The sequence below is a fragment of the Mobula birostris genome, chromosome 7 (assembly GCF_030028105.1).
Source record: "Mobula birostris isolate sMobBir1 chromosome 7, sMobBir1.hap1, whole genome shotgun sequence".
NCBI classification, from domain to species: Eukaryota; Metazoa; Chordata; class Chondrichthyes; order Myliobatiformes; family Myliobatidae; genus Mobula; species Mobula birostris.
The window spans coordinates 99,667,057-99,681,448 of NC_092376.1; the positions used below are offsets into that span (position 1 = coordinate 99,667,057).

General features: G+C 42.0%; 1 protein-coding gene across 1 annotated transcript in view; it reads right to left on the reverse strand.

Annotated features, from left to right (window-relative positions):
* LOC140200339 (eukaryotic peptide chain release factor subunit 1) overlaps window positions 1-13,723 on the reverse strand; it is a 59,062-nt gene extending 45,339 nt beyond the window's left edge. The window contains exon 1 of the mRNA XM_072263531.1: window positions 13,384-13,723. Coding sequence (XP_072119632.1) covers window positions 13,384-13,469 — 86 coding nt within the window. The 5' untranslated portion in view covers window positions 13,470-13,723. The remainder of the gene's footprint in view (window positions 1-13,383) is intronic.
* Window positions 13,724-14,392: the final 669 nt, after the last annotated feature.

The window sequence follows — 14,392 nt, forward strand, 5'->3', positions numbered from 1 at the left end:
GGGCAAGAATGGGGAGAAAGAATGGAGATATAAAAAAGCATCACTGTGGAGCCTATGGAAGAGAGAGGTGCAGTGCGCAGCTCTCCTACACGTGCGCCTGGTGGCGAGGCTGGCGCTGGGCCTCGTGCAGGTGAAGCCGCAAATATGATGAAGGTTCTGGAAGAGATAAGTGAAGTCCAAAAAGATATAAAACAACAACTCAATGATATAAAGTCAGAGCTCGCCAACGGCAATCAGAAAATAGCAATGGCAGAGACTCGAATTGAGAAGGTGGAAGACGGTGTGCAAAACATGGAACAGATACTAAGAAAGATGATAAAAATATTAAATCAACAGGAAAGTAAATTGCTTGACCAGGAGGGAAGATCACAACGGAAAAATATCAGGATTTATAATGTTCCCAAAGGAGCGGAGGGAGTGTCAATGATAGACCTTGTAAGCAAGCTGCTGCGGGAAGCGCTGGAGATTCCCCCGAATATGGAGATGGAAATAGAAAGGGCACACAGTTCTCTCGCCCAGCAGCCTGCTGGAGACAGACAAAGTAAAACGCGATCCATTGTACTTAAATTTCTCCGATTCAAGAGCAAGGCTGAGATTCTACGAAGGGCCTGGGGTAAGAGGAGGGTTTTTTGGAACGGGAAGTTAATATTCTTCAATCGTGATTACCCCCTGGCCGTCCTACAGAAACGGAAGGAGTATTCCAAAGCGAAATGAATATTAAAGGAAGAAGATTAAATTTCAAACTCCGTACCCTGCTAAACTGAGGGTATTTTACCAAGAAGGGATACGACTGTACCAGACGGTGGAAGAGGCGACTACAGACATGAACAACCGAGGACTGTCCATTAGCATGGTCAAACCAAGGGAAACTCTGGCTGAGCAGTTATCCCGATCTGCTTGGGAAATAGTAAGAGAACCAAGAAAGCAGGGAACAGGATGAGAGAAGGATATTAGGAAGAGACTGTAAGTTCTCTGAAGACAACCCTCACCTCCTCCAGAAGAACCTTAAGGTTTGGCTAACTTTAAAAGTGCTGATAACTAAACAGAAGCAAAAATAGACGGTGATACACCTATCTGGAGAAATACATGTTATAATGTGGTTTTAATATTACTCAATTTTTTAAAAATTCATTTTTCATTCATTTTTCCCCACCTAAATGAGTATACATGGGAGGAATACACAGGGAAATCATTTCTGTGTAATGATGGACATAGTTTTTTTTTACTTACTTTTATAGGTACTGCAACGGGGGTCCTCAACCCACAGGTAGGAGGGGCTATCCCCCATGGCTAGACTTTTCTTCTAGCCCAACCCAGGGTCATCTAGAGACCCCAGGCTTGGAACCACACCTTCCTTACCTTTCTTTATATTATTCACTTTTTTTGGTTCTTATTTGTTCAGGGAGTAGATTGATTAAGTTATATTCTGCAAATTTCAATGATATACCAACAGATAAATACACTTAGAGAATAAGACCATATATTTTGTGTATACACCTCAAGAATGGTTGAAAAGAGATAAATATAAATATTTAATGATTGTACTGCTGGTGGCTGGTAAAAAGATCCTTACCAGGAAATGGTTATCCCAGGAGCGCCGAACTTTAAATGTATTGTGGAAATTACAATGGACATTTACAAAATGGAGAAGATAACATCTGTTAATCATAAGTTGGAACAATTTTATTCATACTGGAAAAAATGGTTTAACTACATAACATCTTAAAGACCTGATTTTATTCTCACAATCAATGAATATGTTGTTTAAAAAAATCACTCCCTACTCTGTACATAGTTTCCTTCTTCCGATTGTTCTTTCTTTCCTCTTCTTTCTATAAGAGTATACTTCAGATAAATATTATGTGGAGATTTGTGACAAATATGATTATACGATATATACGTACAGTATCTGAAATACAGCTTATGGAAATGTTTGTTTGATGATGAAATTCAATAAAAAACAAATTACAAAAAAAAATATTTAGGTGACATTCACTCAAGGAAAATGAAACTCTCAAGCCACTTGACCTCAGTACCACTGCTAAAAACAGGAGCACGTGCACTGCCTGCCACCATTTACTGAACTCAATGACCAGATTTTTCTTTTTTGTTGACATTGAGGCAAAAGTGAAAAGCCCCATCTCCTTCCTGACTCCAACCCAATTAAACCCACCCACTCGGGTTGAGATACAGCCCATAAAAGGAGTTGGTCTGTCATTCTGCAATTACTTTATCGTCTTCAGTTTTTGAAGGGGATAAAGTCTGGTGGAGTTCAGTGGTTCCAGCGACCCACCAGGGCTGTATTGGGGATTTGCCTACACACCCCATTCATGGGTACGATCTTCAGCCCTGATTTAGGATTTCAACTCGAAACATGAACAATTTCTTTCCTCCCACTGTTGCTGCTGGAACCACTGTCCTCCTCCAGCAGATTTTGTTGAGCCAGATTTCAGCATTGTAATCTCATGTCTACATTCTTCAGATTTGCATGTTTTCTCAAAGAAAATTAGCAATCCATAAACAAAGCAATGGTGATGCAGAAAACAGGAAACAGTAATTCCTCAACCAAAGATGGCAGAGCAAAAGAAAAGTAATTTACCACTTGGTAACAAGTGCACCTATGCAGCAAGGTAGTTTCTGAATGCACTGTTCCAAGCAGACTTTCACCCATGTTTCCATAAGATTTGTGTGGAAAAATATGATTTACTGCATACGCAAGTGTCTCTCTTGGATTTAACAAATAAAATTCATTAAGAGCTCCCCTCAGGAAGTTGAGTTTTTCACTACTTCACATAATATTGTTAACAACTGCAACCGGAGTTAGTAGAAATATCATGGTTGGGATCTTCCTATTTTGATAGGCTAGCTGACATCCATTATTGAGGCTTAAGCTAGAAAGCAGCAAAAGGCTTCACAGGCAGTTATTAGCCAAAAACTGAAGGAGATGGAATCACACTAATCCATTCAACAAGACAAATAACAGACCTAACTCCTTTGTGATTTTAGCAATTGGGTCCACCACAAGCAAAAAAAAAATCATAAGACCAAAAAAAGGAGCAGGAGTCAGTCATTCGGCCCATCTGCTCTGCCATTTTATCATGAGCTGATCCATTCTCCCATTTAGTCCCACTCCCCTGCCTTCTCACCATAACCTTTGATGCCCTGGCTACTCAGATACCTATCAATCTCTGCCTTAAATACACCCAATGACTTGGCCTCCACTGCCGCCCATGGCAACAAATTCCATATATTCACCACCCTCTGACTAAAAAAATTTCATCGCATCTCTGTTCTGAATGGGCACCCTTCAATCCTTAAGTCATGCCCTCTCGTACTAGACTCCCCCATCATGGGAAACAACTTTGCCACACCCACTCTGTCCATGACTTTCAACATTCAAAATGTTTCTATGAGGTCTCCCCTCATTCTTCTAAACTCCAAGGAATACAGTCCAAGAGCGGACAAATGTTCGCCATATGTTAACCCTCTCATTCCCAGAATCATTCTAGTGAATCTTCTCTGTACCCTCTCCAACATCAGCACATCCTTTCTTAAATAAGGAGACCAAAACTGCCCACAGTACTCCAAGTGAGGTCTCACCAGTGCTTTATAGAGCCTCAACATCACATCCCTGCTCCTATACTCTATTCCTCTAGAAATGAATGCCAACATTGCATTCGCCTTCTTCACCACCGACTCAACCTGAAGGTTAACATTAAGGGTATCCTGTACGAGGACTCCCAAGTCCCATTGCATCTCAGAACTTTGAATTCTCCCCCTGTTTAAATAATAGTCTGCCCATTTATTTCTTCTGCCAAAGTGCACAACCATACACTTCCCAACAATGTATTTCATTTGCCACTTCTTTGCCCATTCTTCCAATCTATCCAAGTCTCTCTGCAGACTCTGTTTCCTCAGCACTACCAGCCCCTCCACCTATCTTCGTATCATCAGCAAACTTAGCCACAAAGCCATGTTTTCCATAATCCAAATCATTGGTTTACAATGTAAAAAGAAGCCCCACACGGACCCCTGTGGTACACCACTAGTAACTCGCAGCCAACCAGAATAGGATCCCTTTATTCCCACTCTGTTTCCTGCCAATCAGCCAATGCTCTATCCACATATGTAACTTTCCCATAAATCCATGGGCCCTTATCTTGTTAAGTAGCCTCATGTGTGGCACCTTGTCAAAGGCCTTCTGAAAATCCAAATATACAACATCCACTGCATCTCCCTTGTCTAGCCTACTTGTAATTTCCTCAAAAAATTGTAATAAGTTTGTCAGGCAGGATTCTCCTTTAAGGAATCCATGCTGAGTTCTGTCTATCTTGTCATATGCCTCCAGGTACTCTGTAACCTCATCCTTGACAATCGACTCCAACAACTTCCCAACCACCGATGTCAAGCTAACAGGCCTATAATATCCTTTTTGCTTCCTTGCCCCCTTCTTAAATAGTGGAGTGACATTTGCAATCTTGCAGTCCTCCGGAACCATGCCAGAATCTATCGACTTTTGAAAGGTCATCGCTAATGCCTCCGCAATCTCCACAGCTACTTCCTTCAGAGCACGAGGGTGCATTCCATCTGGTCCGGGAGATTCATCTACCTTTAGACTATTCAGCTTCCTGAGTACTTTCTCTGTCGTAATTGTGACTGCGCACACTTCTCTTCCCTGACACCCTTGAGTGTCTGGTATACTGATGTCTTCCTCAGTGAAGACTGATGCAAAATACTCATTCAGTTCCTCTGCCATCTCCTTATCTCCCATTACAATTTCTCCAGCATTATTTCCTATTGGTCCTATATCTATTCTCACCTGTCTTTTACTCCTTATCCACTTGAAAATGCTTTTAGTACACTCTGATATTATTTGCTGACTTCCTCTCATAGTTAATCTTTTCGCTCTTAATGACCTTCTTAGTTTCCTTTTGTAAGCTTTTAAAAACTTCCCAATCCTCTGTCTTCCCACTAATTTTTGCTTCCTTGTATGCCCTCTCCTTTGCTTTAACTTTGGTTCTGACTTCTCTTGTCAGCCATGGTTGCATCCTTTTTCCATTTGAAAATTTCTTCTTTTTTGGAATATACCTGTCTTGCACCTTCCTCACTTCTCGCATAAACTTGAGTCAATGCTGCTCTGTCGTCCTTCCCGCCAGTGTCTCTTTCCAGTCAACTTTGGCCAGTTCCTCTCTCATGCCACTATAATTTCCTTTACTCCACTGAAATACCGACACATCAGATTTCCGCTTCTCTTCTTCAAATTTCACAGTGAACTCAATCATATTATGATCACTGCCTCCTAAGGGTTCCTTCACCTCAATCTCTCTAATCACCTCTGGTTCATTACACAATACCCAATCCAGTACAGCCGATCCCCTAGTGGGCTCAACAACAAGCTGTTCTAAAAAGCCATCTCGCAGACATTCTACAAATTCTCTCTCGAGATCCAGTGCCGACCTGATTTTCCCAATCCACTCGCATGTTAAAATCCCCCACAATTATCATAACACTGCCCTTCTGACAAGCCTTTTCTATTTCCTGTTGTAATTCGTAGTCCACATCACTGCAGCTGTTTGGAGGCCTGTATATAACTGCCATCAGGGTCCTTTTACTCCTGTGATTTCTTAGCTCAACTCATAAAGATTCTGCACCTTCTGATCCTGTCACCTCTTTCTAATGATTTAATATCATTTCTTACCAATAAAGCTACGCCTCCCCCTCTGCCTACCTTCCTATCCTTCCGATACACCGTGTATCCTTGGATGTTCAGCTCCCAGAGACATGCATCCTTTAACTACGTCTCGGTGATGGCCACAATATCATACCTGCCAATCTGTAGCTGTACGACAAAATCATCCACCTTATTTCTTATGCTGCGTGCATTTAAGTATAACACCTTAAGATCAGTATTTGGTACTTTTCACTTTGATTTCACTGCGACTCATCCCAACGGCTACAAATTTGCCCCATCACCTGCCTGTCTTTCCTGACATTTTTACTGTTCACTATCTTAGATTTATTTCTGTTTTCCCCTTCCTCTGCTCTATCATTCCGGTTCGCATCCCCCTGCCAAATTAGTTTAAACCCTCCCTAACAGCTCTATTAAACCTTCCCGCCAGGATATTGGTCCCCTTTGGGTTCAGGTGTAACCTGTCCATTTTGAACAGGTCATACTTCCCCCAGAAGAGATCCCAATGATCCAAGAATCTGAAGCCCTGCCTCCTGCACCAGTCTCTCAGCCACGCATTCATCTGCCTGATCCTACTATTCTTGCCCTCGCTAGCACGTGGCACAGGTAGCAATCCCGAGATGACAACCCTGGAGGTCCTGCTTCTCAGCTTCATTCCTAACTCCCGGAAATCTCTCTTCAGGACCTCCTTCCTTATCCTATCTATGTCATTGGTACCAACATGTACCAAGACAACTGGCTGCTCGCCCTCTCCCTTCAGAATATTCTGGACCCGATCCAAGGCATCCCAAACCCTGGCACCTGGGAGGCAACACACCATGCTGATATCTCTATCAGGCTCACCAAAAGAAACCAAAGGAAATTTTCATATTTGTCTAAAAGGCAAGGGTTAATTGTTAGATTAACATGCAGCAGCGTAATTAGTGAATGTACACATAAACACAGTTACAAGCAGGATTTTCTTAACAAGCTGATCAAAATCTCACTTCAGACAAATGCATTTTCTCTGGGAACTGCAGAAACAAGAGGAAATATCAAAGCCAGAAAAATTCCAATAAATTTATGAAGTCACCCCCTGCCAAGCTGTGATCTTGAAATTATAGTAGCCAAGAGCACACACAATCCAGTAGAACCTTGTTCCAGGAGTCTTAAAACTGGACGTCTAACATGTACATGATTGGAGAGTTACATGCAACTCAGCCACTCCAGCAATACAAGCCAAAAACAATGTCTCGTTAGGAGTGCTGCAAGAGACACTGATACTCTTCCTGCAAATCACAGCTGTTCACTTAATTCAATCTGGTGAAAAAGGGGGGAAAAAACTAATGCAATTAGATCCACAAAACTTTAACTACTAACTTCAGCAAAAGCTGCAATATGTACTTTATCACAGGGGTCCCCAACCTTTCTTGCACCGCGGACTGGGGGCGGGTGTTCAAGTAGGGTTAAACTCACCTCAACATGTCTTTTACAGTTAGGATTGCCAACTTTCTCACTCCCAAATAAGGAACAAAAGTAGCACTCAAATCCCGGGACACTTTACCCCAGGAAAGACTACCATGACCATGAAGCCTTGCACGGGCATCTGTGCGCACATACATGACATGCGCATGTGAGTACGTGCGGACTTTTTCCGCCCAAATCGGTTTTGCCTTCATCTTCCTGACTATAGTGTACATACATTATTTCTACTTTATATAGGCTGTGTATTTATCATACCATTCCTGTTTTTACTATATGTTAGTATTATATATTTTCAGTTCTATGTGTCATTTGGTATGATTTGGTAGTTATTTTTTGGGTCTGGGAACGCTCAAAAATTTTTCCCATATAAATTAATGGTAATTGCTTCTCCGCTTTACGCCATTTCGGCACGAAAGGTTTCATAGAAACGCTGTACCTTAGCGGAGGAAATACGGAACAAGAGGGGTCCTGTATGGGACAAACCGATTTAGCCCAATATACGGGATGTCCCGGCAAATACGGGACAGTTGGCAACCCTATGTTCAAGTTCAACAGTGCTTGACCGGGAATAAAGAAAAGGAGCAGCTGACTCATATCGTTTCCTTGCTGGGGACCACTGCTTTATCACATCGGTCAACAAGAATGTGCATTTATTTAGCATAATATCCCAAAGAGCTTCATTGCACTCCATAAAATCACCCACTTTTTTTTAAAAACTGTCTTTAATGATGGATATGTATAGCAATGATTTCTCAATAGTGCTCTGAACTTCCCCACTCTTATGACCTTGAGTTAATGTCTAACCCCAAAACATCACCCTGTTAATGCAGCAATGATCTTTTGAGATTATGTACTATAGATCCTCGAGTGCAATTTGACCTCACCACATTAATCAAAGGCAAGAAGGCTACAGTTGACCCATGCAGAATGAAGGTTGGTAAATGAAGCTAATGGTTTCAAAATGTGGCAGGGCACTGCAATCTGGTCAAATGAATATCCTATGCCTCATGGAAACAAATTATATCATGAACAGCAGCTAATGTTATTAAAAGAAAGAAACCTCAAAGCATTATGAGTGGGGATAGCGGAAGCTAAGAGATCTGTCTAAACTTTTTTCTTGTTACCTGAGAGAGGGGTTTAGACAGTTCAGGTACTAGGAACGATTAATGGGACACAAATGGAAATTCCACATCACCCCTAATGTCATGCATTGGAGAAATTATACATAAATGAAAACATCAACTGCAGTATAGCAAAATTTGCTGATGAAATAAGGATAGGTTACCAAGAGCCTGTGAAAGGACAAGTGAATGGAGGTGATGGCCAAAGAAAATGTACAAACTATAGAATTATCCACTTTGAAATGGAAGAATAAAAGGCAAATTTACTTTACTACGTGGTAGAGGTTTTAATGTTTCAACTCAGAAGATTGGATACTGTGCACAAAAAACACAAGAAAGCTGGAGACCACCTGGGACATCAAACTTATCCCACTATTCACCATGTCTTAACCACCACAGAACCCAGTGCCAGGTCCCCACAGTCCATAAAACTCCCAATCTTTCAAATATTTATCTACCTGCATGCACCTTAAATATAATGATTAAGTTTCCAGAACTGCAGTATCAACACAGGCTCTTCGCACCTGTCAACAACTCACTGTTGAATCTTAAACACCATAGATCAGCAGACTTCTTCAAGCTGGCCTAGTTGAAGTCCCCCACAATGATCTGAAAGGCATCAGGATGTAATGTCCCATGATGGTTGATCATGGTACTCAGCTGCCAGTTTGATGTCCATCACCTACACTCCTACAATTCTACTTACCACAATACAGAAGGGGAGTGAAAACACTTAAAATAATTGAAGAGAACATGGACAAGAATACTACTGTGTCAGAAAGTTTGAAGCAATAACAGACTGAGATCACTCCCTTTAAAACCCAAAGCTAAGGGATATTTAATTATGAGGCTCAACTTTAAACAAAATAATTTACAAAAGGGATTTTGGCTTCAAACCTGAAGATCAAGGCCTTAGACCAGAAACAGCAAGCTGCAGATCTGGAATGCATCTGATATGGTGGGTAAAAACTAAACAAGTCACAGATTACACTGCAAAGAAATCATTCAGCAAAAAATTAAGAGTATTTCCAATTCATTGATACAAGGATGTTGAAGCAGACAAGTCTCATAGTCCAGGAGAGTAAATACCCAAAAATTCACTCAGACAATTGTCAGCAGACCAAGCAGAACTTTTAATCACTAGCCACAAATTTTGTGATTTGGACTGGCACTAACACAATTAATCATGCAATTTCTATGATTTAGCTTATTATTCGATCCAATTTATTCCACTCATTGAACTTCACAAGTTCTGCTTTACTTCTCTAAACATGATGTTCTCAAGTCTCTGCATTTCATTAAGTGCTCATAATTTACTCTTTCCACTGGATTTCTTGCCCAGCATATTTCAGAGGCTTTGAAAAGTGTGAATGAAACCCCATTTACCAGAAGCGATCCAATAGGATTTCAGATGATTAAGGCACAATACAGGTTTAGAGTTAATTCTAACAGTATATTTGTGTGGTATACAAACATCAACATTGACCAGCTGGGTTGAGTGGCTTGTTTGTATTGTAAATTGTGCAAAGCACAAGGTCACCTTCCTTCCAAGGCTGAACAGCCCAATTTCTTTTATTAAGTTTATCCTAACAACTCAGTCCTCCAACTAACACTAATCATTCTCTTATCACTTTCCTAAATATGTCTGTAATATAGTTCTGTGCTAAAGTTTTAGGCACAAGATCAGTTTTGTTTTGGATATTTATTTTTGTCTTCCATATCAGCATAAAAGATCAAATTTTAGATTGCCAAGATTCATTTTCCAAAATATTAAACATTTGAGAGAATTTTTGTCATTCGTTAAAGAAAGTAATAGCAATCATGAGAAAGTCTGCAGATGCTGGAAATCCAAAACAAATTAAATTCAAAGCTCATTAAGTAACACACTACTTGATTCTTTGTTGGAGATTAAACAAAGATCACAAACAGGTGCTAATGATCAATGTCATAATGAGTTGAATAAACCCAATTAACAGAAACTATATGAAGGACAGCCAAACTGAAGGGTGAGGGCACAATAAGTGTGACAAATCAATTCTTACACCATGGCAAAAGTGAGCATAGCAGCAAGACACAAGGTGGTCACCCTGCAGTAGTTAAGTCTCTACTAAGCAGAAATTTTGCAGCAGCCAGGAGTTTCAAGATTTGCTGTCCAAGGTCTTCTCAAGTAAGAGGAGGAGGAGGAGAAGATGGCCTCTCTGGTGAATGATATCTGTAATCTGTCAAGTAGGGTACCATGACCTATTGGAAATCACAGGCTTGCAGTTTCATGATTGGCTTATCTGCATAACAAAAAGGGTGTGTGCCCTTCATCAACTAGAAAAGTAATTGTGACCATATCCCATTAGCACTTAAATCCAATTTAGGCTTCAACCCCAATGTTGTCAGAACTGATTACTCCAAAGAAAACCACAGCAATCTGCTTGGAATGGAGCAGTACTAAAAGCATTGTTAATTACAATGAATCATAAAATGCAAATTAAGAGCAACTAGAGTAAAGTTTGAGGCGGGGAGAAAACTTTCCCTTTGTATAGCAACACATAAAAGTTGCTGCAGGCCAGGCAGCATCTCTAGGAAGAGGTACAGTCGACATTTCGGACCGAGACCCTTCGTCAGGACTAACTGAAAGAACAGCTAGTAAGAGATTTGAAAGTGGGCCACTGGGAGATCCTGCTTTCTCTGGCGGACAGAACGTAGGTGTTCAGCGAAACAATCTCCCAGTCTGCGTCGGGTCTCGCCAATATATAGAAGGCCACATCAGGAGCACCGGACGCAGTATATCACCCCAGCCGACTCTCAGGTGAAATGTCGCCTCACCTGCAAGGACTGTCTGGGGACCTGAATGGTAGTGAAGGAGGAAGTGTAAGGGCATGTGTAGCACTTATTCCACTTACAAGGATAAGTGCCAGGAGAGAGATCAGTGGGGAGGGACGGGGGACAAATGGACAAGGGAGTTGCGTAGGGAGCGATCCCTGTGGAAAGTGGGGGGGGGGGGGGGAGGATGTGCTTAGTGGTGGGATCCCGTTGGAGGTGGCAGAAGTTATGGAGAATAATATGTTGGACCCGGAGGCTGGTGGGGTGGTAGGTGAGGACCAGGGAGGGCAACCCAAACTATAAACCATATTTATTTAAAGATACTGCGCTTCAAGCTGTGTCACCCCACTACCTTGATTAATCCCTAACTTACAAACTAGAACACCCAGAGAAACACATATATTCCTTGGGGAGGACCTACAGACTCCTTACAGAGGATGCCAGGATTGAACTCCAATGTCGTGAGCTGTAATAGTGTCATGCTAACTGCTACTCCACTTATTGTTACAGTGGGAAGTTTGTGGAATTATGCCTTACTCTAGCGAAGAGATAATTAAACCAAGTCTCAACTTAAAAATTCTCTAATTCATTCATAAAATTATACTTGCCATTGTCTTCCCATGTCTGTTACTCCTACAATCCTAGTGTCTTCAAGAAGTCTCAGAAAGTTCTGATTTCCAGTTCCCATGCATCTTGGACTCACATTTAACTAGAAACTATCCAAGGGATAAACTCTTTTTTGATTGAGATACATGTATCTGTGTAAAAACAGCTCCTTGACCAAGTTCCAATACCTCGTATCCAATTTTGTCCATCAATACATTTCATACTAATTTTTGAATGATAGTCTTATATATAGTCCCCTATTTGTGAGAACAAACTGGTTGTGTTCTGCAATAACAACTTGAATAAGAATTCAGTGAAATACTTTGAGACAAACAAAAATGCAATACCTGTTAAGCTGAAGATTTTGTCCTACCAGACGAAAATAGCACCTGAACAACTCTTTATGCTGTGTAACATTAGCTGCAGTACAAATGGACGTAGGTCTGAGTGGCAACAAATGACAGCTATCACAACGTGCTTTAATGCTGATTTTAAACAACTCCATGAAGAAACAGCTAGTGACATTGAAAAGTAATGATCCTGTACAGCAGCTGAATGGAGCAATGTTTGAAATCTGCATTGATCACACATTACTACTTATAACAAAGACATCATGTGATGTACACTTTGAAGCTTCAAAATTTAACACCAGCACCCACCTTTCTCTTCCTCCTTCACTACTTGACAATCAGCCAGATGAAATGACTGAAGCAAACACTGTGCTGGACAACTCACCTGAGATTATTCACAAAGCACCTTTTTACATCAACCTGAACCATACCAAACAACTGTCGCAATCAGCTGGTAATTATACAATTGTACTTTATCTTTCAGCCTTATTCCGTTGACAGTTGAGTTAATTACACCAGAAAACAATAAAGATCATGGGAAAAGAATGACTACAAACTCTTGCAATGTGACATGAGAGAGGAAAGACTGGATTTCCTCAAATGGATTACCCAATATCTTTAAAAAAAATCAAAGTGGCAAGTTAATAATTTATGAAATATATCACATCAAAGAACTAACCCCATTAGTTCCCCCCCCCACAACAAATTTTCCATATTCCCATTATACTATTCTTTAGGCCTTGGCAACTACATGCATGGCCAACTGGGGGAGTCACTGCATTACACAAGCAGTCGTGATCTACAACCGCTCTCAATCACTTCCTTCAAAAAGACCGCTGCCCCAGCCTACGAATAACAAAAAGTAACTCATGAAAGCTACCTTCTCAACGTGGATTAGGTTATCCGCGCAGCAAAGCACACATTTTCCACAGAAGATATTCTCTCTCGACACTCATGAATCTTCCAGTTGCCATTTTCTTTCTACAGCTTGAGGACCAGGTTTTAGACTGTTCGTGCGTGTATTAGAAATAAAACAACACGCACCTCTAAATGCCACCAATAACATATAATGCTCACAATGTTACCTTCACTACCGCAACAGAAGTTAAAGACTACGCACAAACGTTTTGACATCTCGGTGCAAAGGTGGATGACCCAGTCCCGGTTGAAGTTTGGCGCAGCCCGCGGTTCTCTCTTAGACCCATTTTACAACTGGTTGCAATGGTGACCATCCCCTTCCGCCCCCCCATCCATCTACCACATTCCTTCCCAATTCCCATCCCTGTGACCTCACTGCGGAGACAGGGGAAGCAAGAGCTGCCCACCGGACTATACTCACCCTCTGGCCGCTTCCAGGCTCTTGATGAGCTTCTTGATCTTCCAGATCTCCACGTTCCTGTCGGCTGCGGTAGGGTCGTCCGCCATTTTCTTCTGGTGCTGCTACTCCAGCTGCGCTTGGCGGAGGGGGGGAAGGGAGAAGAGAAAGAGAGAGCGAGAGACGGGGAGTGAGAGACTGGCTCCCCTTACACACACACAGCACCCGAACCCCGGACCCACCGCTCGTCTCGCCACCCGCTTCGGCTTAGCCCCCGCTCTCCGCCCTGACGTCAGGAACCGGCTCGCGTGTGCGCCAACTTCACATGGAGCATTCGCCCTGACTCCGCTGACGTCACCGCCAGCAACACCACCGCTGCCCATTCGCTCCGCCCGCCACTTCACCACAGACCAAAACCTTTCCCGATTGGTCCAAATACGTGCCCCTAACCCGCTTGCGCAATAGGCAGGAAGGGGCGGGGAGAAACCGTAGACATTGTGGGAACTGTGGTTCCACTGCTTTTTCCTCTCGCCTTCTTCCAGGTTGTTATGTTCTGCAGTTTAAAGCGCCATTACATTACTGGCGATGCGAATCTGTCCTTCTCCCCACCCCACACACTATCTTATATTCTCATGTACCCGTCAACGGATGCTCTGCAGTGATAACACTTACTCGGTTTGTTTTTATTGTCTTGAAAATAATTATTTTCAGTAACTCTGCTGAGGAGAGTTAGCATTATCCCGCAAAAGCACTAGATTCTCTCTGAGTAAGTCTTTGCGTCTATCTCAAAATACTGAAGAGCTCGGAAAATTGTCTGGATCAGCTGACATAGTTAAGAGTTATGTGGTGTCGCAGGAGACGAAAACGGCCAACAGTCTGAATGTTATCTAACATTTAAAAGTGTGGAGTCAGCCTGGACAAGGACAGGGTGGGGCTCAGCTCAGTTGTCCTCTATCACGATCCCTTTTAAGCTAACGGCGGTGACACTCTTATAGAAATAATAGCGATTTAGACAAATTACCTGAGATCATGG